General features: G+C 44.6%; 1 protein-coding gene across 1 annotated transcript; it reads left to right on the forward strand.

The window, feature by feature from the left end:
- Window positions 1-2,228: 2,228 nt before the first annotated feature.
- Window positions 2,229-11,025, forward strand: SNF8 (SNF8 subunit of ESCRT-II). The gene is made up of 8 exons (XM_036267849.1): window positions 2,229-2,382; window positions 2,741-2,791; window positions 5,040-5,178; window positions 6,316-6,420; window positions 7,177-7,249; window positions 8,169-8,310; window positions 9,205-9,279; window positions 10,307-11,025. Exons 1-8 carry the CDS (start codon window positions 2,329-2,331, stop codon window positions 10,442-10,444), a joined length of 777 nt encoding a protein of 258 aa, XP_036123742.1. The 5' UTR covers window positions 2,229-2,328; the 3' UTR covers window positions 10,445-11,025.
- The last annotated feature ends 714 nt before the right edge of the window (window positions 11,026-11,739 follow it).

Below are 11,739 nucleotides of genomic sequence, written 5' to 3' on the forward strand. Positions count from 1 at the left end.
CCACTCTGTCTGAAGATAAATGCAGATATCCTCGGGTGAGGATAAAAAATAAAATAAAATAAAATTATAAAGGAGAACAACTGTCTGGATAAAGGAGTTACTATGTCTGCTTGAGGTGGCAATGAGGTTTGTCAAGGGCCAACGTGTGTACCTAAAGGAATGAGTATGTATGTTTGCATCTGAGGGTATAAATAGTTAAATCTAAGGTCATGGGTATGAGTGAAAGATCATTGTGTAGACCTTAAGGGATTATACGTGTGACAAATGAAGCAGGTATGTCTAGACAGTGTCAGTGGGTAGCTAAAAGACCAAGTTTTTGTGTTAGAAAATGGTGTAGTAGAAAAATGAGGAGCCCTGGCCAGTTTGGCTCAGCGGTTAGAGCGTCGGCCTGCGGTCTGGAGAGACCCGGGTTCGGTTCCCGCTAAGGGCACGTACTTCGGTTGCAGTTTGTCCCCGGCCCTGGTTGGTCGTGCGGGTGGCAGCCACTCGATGTGTCCCTTCACGTCGATGTTTCTCTCTCTCTCTCCCTCTCACTCTGTGCAAAAAATGGAAAAATATCCTCAGGTGAGGATAAAAAAAATAAAAATAAAAAAAAAAGAAAAATGAGGATATGAGATCAGTGTGTCAGTATGGGCCTTGTATTTTTCACAGAAAGGGGTGGGTATTTCGGAGGAGGTCAGTGTGTATGGGGGGTGTCTAAAAAGGCTAGTATCTGTTGAAGGGGACAAATCTGGGTCTGAAAAAGTTTGTGTCTAAGGGGGCTTATGCTATCTAAGCTTAGTATCTGAGAGTATACATGAGAATGAATCTGAAGGACCATTATGAAAGGCTGAATGATTATTTTAGACTTGGTCCTTGCGTCTATTAACACTATATTCTGCTTCAAATAACAGTGCCTTTAGCAAAATAGAACATCATTCCTCTTTCTTGCAAACATCCAAAGACAGGCAGTCCAGGGCTGGTGTAACAACTCTGTTCCATGAAATCCTCAGGGGCCCAGGCTCATAGGGTTTATAGCTCCATTATCTCTTAAGGCTCCAAATGGCAAATAAACACCCTGTTGCCAATCTCTGCACCCATCCTCTTACCCTTTTACTAGAACCCTCTCTGATAACATTATTCACTTTGGTTTCACCTTGATCTGTGTCCCAGCCCAGCTCTTTCTGTAGAACTTCATACCAGTATATCCAAATGACAATTGGCCATCTATCCTGTGATGGCCTGCAGAGCTCAACTTCCACATTTTCAAAACTACCCTTAATTATTTTCCCAACTTCATGCTGTGGTCTTCTCCTTCCCCAATGGCACCACCCTTGGTGCCCAAGTCAGAAAATTGAGCATCCTGCTGACTTTCCCCACTCATTCTGCCCCCATATATCAATTTTATTATTTCCTGCATTTGTCTCATTCTCTCTATTCTTACTGCCACTATCTTAGTTCTTGCCCTCATAATTTCTAGTTTAGATCGCAGAACCTGATTTAATTATGGTTTGCCACATTTTCTAAAACAATTTAGTTTTATTACTTAAGAATCCTCCATTAACTCCTTTTTTGTTAGATTCAATAATGCTATTTAAATCACTTATGGAAAAAAAAATCACCCATGGAGTTTCCTATACATACAGGTCACTAATACCACTCCAGACGTGGTGACTAACAATCATAGTTGATATTTATTGATGTGCCAGGCATTATACTAAATGATTTGTTATATACTTTCTGAATTAATCCTCACAACAACTTCATGAGTAGGTATTACTTTCCCACAGCTGTGGAAACTGCAACACAAGAGATGAAGGGATTTGCTTGACGTTACTGGACCACAGGTAGGGGAAGTAAGCTATGGAGCCGGACACTCTAATTCCAGAGTCCACGTTTTTAACTGGAAGGCCTTCGCCAGACAGAAAGCACGTGGCTCCCACAGGTAAGCGTCCTCAGTGTAGAACGGATTCCGGCTTATGCTCTATACGGAGCCCTCGGTGCCCAAGTACCGAGTAGGCGGCCCACGGGCATTGGTGGCAGGGGTGGCGGCGGAGGGGCGGTCGCGGAAGCACGAGAGAGTCTGAGGCGTCCACGTGGGTGGGGAACGCAGGGCCGCACGAAGACCGCTGGGGCTCGGCAGCCGCACCCCAGCCTGCCCCGGCTTCGCGGGTCCTGGGCTCCGGGCAGTGGTTACCTGCAGCCCCGCGGCAGGAAGTCGAGGCGTAGCTTCCGGCGCGCGGAGATGACGTGCCGACCGCGCTTCCGCGTTGGGGAGCCGGCGGCGGATCCCGGGAAGCGGAGACCCGGGGTCCGGGCGGCGGGGTAGCCCGCGGGCCCACGGCGGGGATGCACCGCCGCGGGGTGGGAGCCGGCGCCATCGCCAAGAAGAAGCTTGCGGAGGTGAGGGGCCGAAGGCGGACCCAGAGCCATCCCTGACCCGCGGGACTCTGGCGCCTCTGGAGCAGAGAGCTCAGGACCCTTAAACCGCCTCCCAGCAGAGGCGGACACGGGCTTCTTGGGTCCCCGGGAATTGAGTTTCTTCACTTTCCGGTAGATTGGAATGTCAGCATCCCCAAATCCATCAGGCCTTTCCCCCGCTTCCCCAAATTTGACTTCAGACCTTCGTCCATTCTACTTCCTCTTCCCTCTCCCTAAGAAAAACCATTTAAGAGAGACCATCCTCTTTTCAGCTGAGCAGTACAAGAGGGAGCCCCCAGCGCCCACGCTCTCAACTCACGCTGGTCTCTTTGTCTGATAGGCCAAGTACAAGGAGCGAGGGACTGTCTTGGCTGAGGACCAGCTGGCCCAGGTGAGTCGGTTGGAAGGCTCCAGGCCGGAAGGGAGACCGCACAAGGCTGGACAGGACACCTTTGATATAAACTAGATTGTTTGGGTTGAACTAAAAATAGGGTATTTGACAATTCTGATGTCGGAGCTCCTCAGGTGTTTTAGGTGAATTACTAATAATGATAGTTAATATTTTTGAATGATTGTATGTTCATAGCCTCCCAGGCGTGTGTCCATTTTCTTTACATAGATTATCTTGTTCATTCCTCCTGAAAATCCTATCAGAAAGGAACACTATTCTTCCTAGTTTAAAATGGAGGACCCTGAGGGATTAAGTAATTTAGCCAAGGTTACATGGGTAGTAAGTAGTAGAGCTGTTTAACTTAGGTCTTTTGGAGTTTTTTACCTTAAATGCTTAAGAATAACATGAAAATGTTGCCTAACCTGTGGCACCCACCACACAATCATCACACCTAGGTGCATACCAGAAGTGTGTGTGGGTGAGGGGGTGTGGCTCCTGCACAGTGTCCTTTTCGAACAGTTCCCTTTTCTGTGCTTGCCCTGAGTTACTCAGTTATTGTAACTGGTGAAGAAGAGGAGAAGGCAGTTAAACAGGCCTTTCAACTGAGGAAAGATAGACACAGACTATGCTCTTCAAAAGCTCCCGCTCATGGGGGAGATGACATGCAGGAAACAACTGGAAATGATGACTGTACCATGTGGAAGTTTCTCATGTGTAGCAAGTGAGGAGATACTGGGTCAGAAGTGGTTACCCTTGGTGATGTAGACGATAAGCTTTGTGAGAGGGAGTAACACAAATAGAAAGTCGGAAAATCCCCAGAACGTTTTTATTTTGCTTTGGAATGTAAGCTGGTAGACGCACAGCCCTCCCACGTGGATTCTTTATCTGGAATTTATCCCCAGGGAGCTTCATGACTCAGATTAAACAACTACTGCACACCTAATTCATGCCAGGCTTCCTTTTTCTTCTATCCAGCCTTTCTGTCAGTGGTCAAGATTTCCCACTGCATGAATGCTGAAGGCCCTCATTTTAAACACAAAATGGATTATTAGATTCTTCTTCAATCTAATAACAGTTTTCCTGGGAAAAAGAAGTACCACATTAGATGTGCACATTGATTGTTAGATGCATCCTGACTTTCAAACAGGAATACACAAAAAAAAAGTATATTTTAGAATTGAGGAAACATGACAGCATCTCATTTCTGCTGACAACAGAACTGTGAAGCAGAGGCAGGGATCAAAAGAAAGGGAACAGAGCCCTGGCCGGTTTGGCTCAGTGGTTAGAGCGCCGGCCTGCGGTCCAGAGGGACCCGGGTTCGGTTCCCGCTAAGGGCATGTACTTACGTTGCAGTTTGTCCCCGGCCCTGGTTGGGTCATATGGGTGGCAGCCACTCGATGTGTCTCTTTCACGTTGATGTTTCTCTCTCTGTCTTCCCCTCTCTCCCTCTCACTCTGTCTGAATAAAACATGGAGAAAAGTCCTCAGGTGAGGATACAAAACAAAACAAAAGAAAGGGAACAGAAAAGAGCATAATGGTAGGCCTGGGGACATATGTTATTTCAACCTTTGTCCTACAACTGGGCCAGGGACCTATTTTTTTTTGTTAAGTACGTGCCTCTAGCGGGAACTGAACCTGGGAGACGCTTCAACCACTGATCCAAAATGGCCAGGGCAGGCCAGGGACCTATTTTTTTTATCCTCACTCGAGGACATATTTTTCCATTTCTTCTTCAGATAGAGTGGGAGGGAGAGAGAGGGGGAGAGAGAGAGAGAGAGAGAGAGACATCAACCCGCACGACCAATCAGGGCCAGGGACAACCTGCATCCGAGGTATGCGCCCCTAGCGGGAACCGAACCCGGGTCTCTCTGGACTGCAGGCCGATGCTCTAACCACTGAGCCAAACCGGCCAGGGCCAGGGCCCTATTTTGTTTTTTTTCCTCACCCGAGGACATTTTTCCATTTTTTTTTGTTCAGATGGAGCGGGAGGGAGAGAGAGGAACAGAGAGAGAGAAACATCGATGTGAAGGGACACATCGAGTGGCTGCCACCCGCACGACCAACCAGGGCCAGGGACAATTTGCAACCGAGGTACATGCCCTTAGCGGGAACCAAACCCGGGTCTCTGGGGACCGCAGGCCGACGTTCTAACCGCTGAGCCAAACCGGCCAGGGCCAGGGCCCTATTTTTGACATCCGATTATCACCTACGTGGGCTGCTCCTAACCTCCCCCTTGTCCATCTTACAGATGTCGAAGCAGTTGGACATGTTCAAGACCAACCTAGAGGAATTTGCCAGCAAGCACAAGCAAGAGATCCGGAAGAATCCTGAGTTCCGGGTGCAGTTCCAGGATATGTGTGCCACCATTGGGGTGGATCCTCTGGCCTGTAAGGAGTTGTCTGTAGGGGTCCAGTGTTCTCCTAGGACTCCAGAGGGACAGAAGCTGTCTAGTTGTTATCATTGCTGTTACAGGGGCATCTTCTAGAAGGGCCTGCAGGGAGATACAGAATGTGTTGTCTTGAGGGAGTGCCTGGCAGGGTGCCTAGCAGGACACTGAGTGCCCAGTTTGATGGGGAAGATGAGGAGGCTGGAATGTAGATTGAGGAGCCAGTGAACATAATCGTTCCTTAAGTGATCTATAGTGGATTTTTTTTTTTATGGCTATTTTTTCCCTCTCTGCATTTAGTTTTAATGAAAGTAATGTGGGGTCATGCAGTCAACAAAGGAGAAAAAAGAAAAAGAGAAAGCTCTGGCTGGTTTAGCTCAGCGGTTGGAGCATCGGCCCTTGGACCAAAGAGTCATGGGTTTGAATCTGGTCAAGGGCATGTGCCTCAGTTGCGGTTTGTCCACGGCCCTGGTCAGGGTTGTGCGGGAGGCAACCAGTTGATATGTCTCTCTCACATTGATGTTTCTCTCTCTCTCCTCCCCTCCCTCTCTATATGAAGATAAATAGAAAAATGTTCTCGGGTGAGGATTAAAAAGAAAAAGAGAAAGTAGAAGTTTCTGTCTTGGTCTTATAATTTCAGAGATAAAGTACTGTTAACAGTTTAAGATATATCTTTCTAGACACCTTCATATTATAAACTTTTAAAAAAAAATATGGGATTAATGCCATAATTACAACTCTGTAACCTGCATTTTTCACTCAAAATATTGTCTTCAATAGATTTTTGAGTGCTAGGTCTGTGTATTTCTCTTAGCCTTGTCTGGACCATATGTCCCATTGTGTTTCACTGTGTGCTTGGGAAAAGGAAGACTCATTTTTATAGTGTCCTGAGCCGGAATCAGCAACCAGATAGAAACTCCTTGTAGATTGCCTACCTTTTAGAATTGTCTAACCCTGTTCTTCAGCAGGGATTACCAAGAGTCAGATTGTATTGAGGATCCTAAGTAGTAAATGGATCAGAAGGATTTAAGACTAGGCAGGGAAGACTTAAGATAGATGTTTAATCTAGCTTTGAAAGAAAATATGTAACTAACGAATAACCTAGCTTTTGTGGTTTTTGTTGTTTTTTGTCTTTTAGCTGGAAAAGGATTTTGGTCTGAGATGCTAGGCGTAGGAGACTTCTATTATGAACTGGGTGTCCAGATTATCGAAGTGTGCCTGGCCCTGAAGCACCGGAATGGAGGTGAGGGTGGCTGGGTTCTGTGGATTGGGCTTTGGACTTCTCTGAGAGGGGAAAAATCTTGAAAGATAACCTTTCCCATTCTGCAGTCTGCAAGCCAATATGGTATTGAGAAGCATCTTAGCTGCTTCATGCAGTTGAATCCATAGTAGATCTCCATGGCCAAGGGTAAATGGAATTACCTGAATGATTTTCTCTATTCTCCAAAGATCATTGGCTAGGAAGGTCTAGCCCCTAGTCATTACAGAAAATAGGAAAGTATGAAATAGGGTATGGTGATGCCAACTAAGTGTCTGTGCTCTCTAAAATGTGACCTTAGTCCTGGCCAGTGTGGCACAGTTGGTTGAGCATTGTTCCATGCATGGAGAAGTTGCTGGTTCCATTTCCAGTCAGGGCACATGCCTGAGTTGTGGGCTCGATCCCTAGTAGGGGGTGTACAGCCGATGGGTTTCTCTCTTACTGATGTTTCTCCTTCTGCTTCTCTCTCTTTAAAAAAAAATCAATAAAAACATATTTAAAAATAAGATAAAATGTGATCTTAAATATGGTCATCCAATAGTTTCATCTTAATAAGCACATTAAATGGTCTGGTTGAAATTAAGAAAGAGAAACCTAAAACCAGTTATAAATCATTGGTTATAAATAGACACAGCAGTGATGTTAAGAGAGCATTTATAGTTTTTCAAAGATGCTGCTGTCTTTGTGTTTTTAGCCATAAAGGTAATCTTTCATCTGCTTTCTGCTCCTCCTCTCCAACAGGTCTGATAACTCTGGAGGAACTACATCAACAGGTGTTAAAAGGAAGGGGCAAATTCGCCCAGGATGTCAGCCAGTAGGTCTTAACTTCCAACCCCTTGGAGTGTAGAAAGATCTTTAAAAATCAGATGAATATCTTTTCTCCTTGCTGCTCGTTTATTTAGGATAGTTTAGGAATCATTTTATTCCTCATTATGATCGGAAAGTTTTTATTTCAGAAAACGCAAAATACAGAGAGAGAGAAGAAAAAACAAAAACCACCCATTATTTCTCAACTGAGAGATTACAGCTGTTTAACATTTTGGTATATTTTCTTCTAAGTTTTTTTTTTTTCCATGCATATATATTTTTTAAAACATTCTTGGGTCTGTGTATTCTCTTGAGATGATTTGATATCAAGGAGAATAGCAGGCACTGAAAGAGACTAGGGAACGGAGTTGGGATCAGAAGATGGGGTATAAATTGACCTGGTTCACCAGCCCGTGTGTGACGCCAATTTGAGAAAAGGTAAAAAAGGCTGTCAGTACGTAGGCTGGATATGGGATCTACACACTGTTTTGTAGGTTTTCTTTTCCCCTAATTTGAGTTAGTTGTCAACTAAGAAATCAGAAAGTCTGGCAGTACAGGGCCTGAATTTCCAAATGGTAATAATCAGCTTTGGATTGTCCCCATTAAAATGGATAAGCATTCTCTAGCACACTGCTCCCTGTTGTGTCTTATGTACAGCTCATTCATTCACATTCCTGATGGATTCCTGTATGCATGATTTTTACCTCTGCCAGTGTTGAAATTGTTTGTTGAGTGGAGAGCCTGACCTTCTCCCTTGAATGTCCAAGCACCATTTGGTGCCCTTTAACCCTCTTTTTACTAACGTAGTTAAATGTTGTGCAGCCTTTGAAGTGTTCTGTCGGTATTCTGCCCAGGGCAGAGCTGAAACTGCATTGTTGCTAGGTCTGCTTTGCCAGTGGTCTTTAAGCATCTCTCCTTCACCTTAGAGATGACCTGATCAGGGCCATCAAGAAACTAAAGGCACTTGGCACTGGCTTCGGCATCATCCCTGTCGGCGGCACTTACCTCATTCAGTCTGTTCCAGCTGAACTCAATATGGATCACACTGTGGTGCTGCAGCTGGCAGAGGTACTGGTGTGCCTTCTGTGTGTGTGTGTGTGTGTGTGTGCGCCCGCGCATGGTAAGGACAGTCTGGGAGGGGATTCTGGAGCACCTCTGAGCTCAATCAAGTCTTTTTGCTGAAACTGTCTAATGGATGCACTACTCAGACCTGTGCTTATTTAGCAGACATTTATTGAACAGCTACAGTGCAAAGCACTGGTCTAGGCTGTGGGCCATATAAAGATGGGTACCATATAGTTCCTGCTCTCAAGGAGCTTACAGTCTAGTGGAGTAGACAGACATGCAGACAACTAACTGTATTTCCTTGGGTAGACAGATTCTTGGATGTCTTCTTAAAACTACTTTATGGAGTCTTTAAAACAAATGTTTAATCTTGTTTGCCATCCCCTGTTCCTCAGCTTGCCTTAAGCATATGCCATCCTCTCCCAATTCTTATCATGTATTTAGGGAAGACATGTTCAGTCTTCTTAATTTTGTAATATAGAACAAAGCTAAGTAAGGGAGGGGCTTTTCTTGATTAGGGAATAGGTAGGGTGAGAGAGGACAAGGGGTGAATATTTAAATATTTTAGATTATGAACAGTTAGTGATTATCACCATTTTTTCCTATCAATTAATCATTCTGAATCTTCCCTTGCCATACTCTATATAGAGTTCTCTGAGAAAGCCAAAAGTAATGTTTTAGTACCAGGGACTCTACTTTTAAGACTGAACTACTCAACCTACCTGTCACCTGAAAGTCACCCCTCCCTCTCTTCTCTCTGCTGGGACCTCTAAACATTCTTTCTTCTATGCTCTTAGGCTTTCTGTGCCCACAGACAGTTCCTCCTCGTGTCTGGATAAATCACTTGTCCTTGGGCAAATGTTGGGTTCTAAAAATCCCCATTCCTCCTTCCTTCAGAAAAATGGCTACGTGACTGTCAGTGACATCAAAGCCAGTCTTAAATGGGAGACAGAAAGAGCGCGGCAAGTGCTGGTATGTGACTTCTGGAACAGCCCAGAAAAGATGGGCCCCAGATGGGAGGAGGTGGGTGGTCAGGAACCACACAGGAATTTCAGCCTTGTTCTGCTGGCCTCTTTCCTTGAAGGCTACTGCTGCCACACTAGAAGTGACCGCAACATTTTTCTGAAGATGGCACTGAGAGGTAGAACTCACAAAGGCAGGCTTCTCACCTTGACACGTGTGTAAAGCCAGGCTGCCACTACTGGGGGATCACCCACACCTGCTCTCCCCCCAGACCTGTAGACCTTGGTCAGATGGTTAATCTAGTTTATCCTGGAAGTAACAGTTCAGAGTGAAAAAATTATAATTACATATCTAAATGATATACTACTGCATATATATAATTATATACTGTTGCATATAGTTATAATTTTATATATACAAATTTCATGGTACTAATGAAAAGTTGATGTTGTGAAGAGGGAGTAAACAGCATCAGCATGAAAATGTAGGCTTTTAATACCTTTTTCCTTATCCAGACAACTTATGGGAACATCAGTAATGTTAACATAGACATCTGTAGCGATAAACCTACATGTCAGTTTAGTATTGGGCAGAACCAGCCCACTTCAAGCCTATCTCCAGATGTAGGAACTGAGTCCCTTCTAATACTAATAATGGCCTTCCATTAACTTCTCCAAAAAGATTTACCCACATCTGTTAACCCAGTAGTTAACTGAAAGATAGTGGACTCCACTTTGCTTGGGAATGGAGTCAGCGATTTGCTCAAGCTCGTGTAGTGAATACTTCTGTAGCCCTACATCCCTTCCACATCCCAATGTCTCTTTTTCAGCAGCACAGGTTAAGTGACTTGGTGCCATTTTTCACTTTTCACACCTCAGGCAAAGGTCAAGGCCATCGATCATTCCAGTATGATCATGTAAATGTGTGAAGGCATTCATGTAGACTTAAAATTTGAAAACCCCACTGAAGCCAGAATAGGATTGGGGATTATGTACTTTGTGGTACTCTTTCTCAAGTGACTTCCTTTTCCCTCCAGGAACACCTGCTTAAGGAAGGGCTGGCCTGGCTGGACCTGCAGGCCCCAGGGGAGGCCCACTACTGGCTGCCCGCTCTCTTCACTGACCTCTACTCCCAGGAGATCACAGCTGAGGAGGCCAGAGAAGCCCTCCCCTGACTCCGGGAGAGTGGAAGAGGGCACAGCGGCAGGCAGGGATAAGAGGAACTGTTGGTGAATAAAACCTGGACAACTTTGTTTAAAAAAAAAACAAAAAAACACAAAAAAATGTTCCAAGTTTTTTTCTTCCCCCAATATTCTTCACTCATTATTTTATTTTATTTTTAAAGTGCCTTCACATTGCATCTTTATTGGAGAAAACCTCATTTATCCAGTAAGGATAACCTGAGTAACAAAGAACAGCGAGCATGAAAAATGACTTGCACAGGTCATCTACAAGTCCATGGTAGACCTGGGCCTAGAATGAAGGCCATCTGTCTCCCGGCTAGACAGTCTATAGTCTCTTTGTAGCCCTGAGACATAAATAACAGCCTGTTAATTCAAACCTATTCCTTATAAAATGTCTTCTTTGTTATCTCAAACGAGCAGATCCTAATGGACTAGTAAACTATATGCATTCTTCCAGCTTCCTCTTGTAGAGGGTTCCAGGTTATGACAGACTTGGCTGAGTGTGAAGGAAATAGAGGTTAATGTTAAATGGTGGTTAGAGGGAAGAAAACAATAAATTTAAGGGGAACCAACTAATGGTGAATGTATTCTTGTTTCTCAAATTCCCGACTAACTTTCCCACCTGTACTGATCACTAGGTCCTTCCAGCCTTAGTGGTGGGAAAGGAAATCTTAACTGAATACCTACCCTGTGACCATTTTTATATACACCTCTTAATCATCACAACCACCATACCAAAAAATAGGTATCCTTAACTGCAGGTAAAAAATTAATTTGCCAGGGACCACCAGCTTAAGCAGAGCCAAAACTAGAGCCTAGGTCCACTAACCTGAGCCCATACTTTGCATCATGGCACAAGCTGGCAGGACAGTCTCCCTACACGTGTGGTCAGTGAAGACAAAAAGAAAGCAAAGACCTTCCGTAGCAAGTAGAAGTGGTTATGAGCAGGAAGGCTAATTAAGCCCAGTTTTCAGTCTGAATGCAAAATTCCTAAGGGCTGGTTTAGTACAGAAAATAAAACCCAATGTATTATCCATAGTAAGATACCCTTACATTAGCAGGGGATATAGCATAAGCCCATCTTTACCTGTCTATGTAAGACATGCTCACTTTCCAGTTTTGGCAGCAACTGAGGCTATGATGGCATTCTCCTTAACTGCCAGAGCTACAGCCTCAGAGACCCTATCTATTTTTGGTTGGTGGAAAACTATTACCAGTAGTCCTGCTCCCACCCACATCATATATCTTGTTTTTAGCTTCCAGACAATTCATTGAGCACTTAGCCT

The sequence above is a fragment of the Molossus molossus genome, unplaced genomic scaffold (assembly GCF_014108415.1).
Source record: "Molossus molossus isolate mMolMol1 unplaced genomic scaffold, mMolMol1.p scaffold_m16_p_19, whole genome shotgun sequence".
In the NCBI taxonomy this organism is placed as follows: domain Eukaryota; kingdom Metazoa; phylum Chordata; class Mammalia; order Chiroptera; family Molossidae; genus Molossus; species Molossus molossus.

Coding starts and splice junctions, on each gene's coding strand:
- SNF8 (XM_036267849.1), top strand. CDS start 2,329: ATGCACCGCCGCGGGGTGGGAGCCGGCGCCATCGCCAAGAAGAAGCTT. Junction 2,792..5,039: donor CTGAGGACCAGCTGGCCCAG/GTGAGTCGGTTG, acceptor TCCATCTTACAG/ATGTCGAAGCAGTTGGACAT. Junction 5,179..6,315: donor TGGGGTGGATCCTCTGGCCT/GTAAGGAGTTGT, acceptor TTTGTCTTTTAG/CTGGAAAAGGATTTTGGTCT.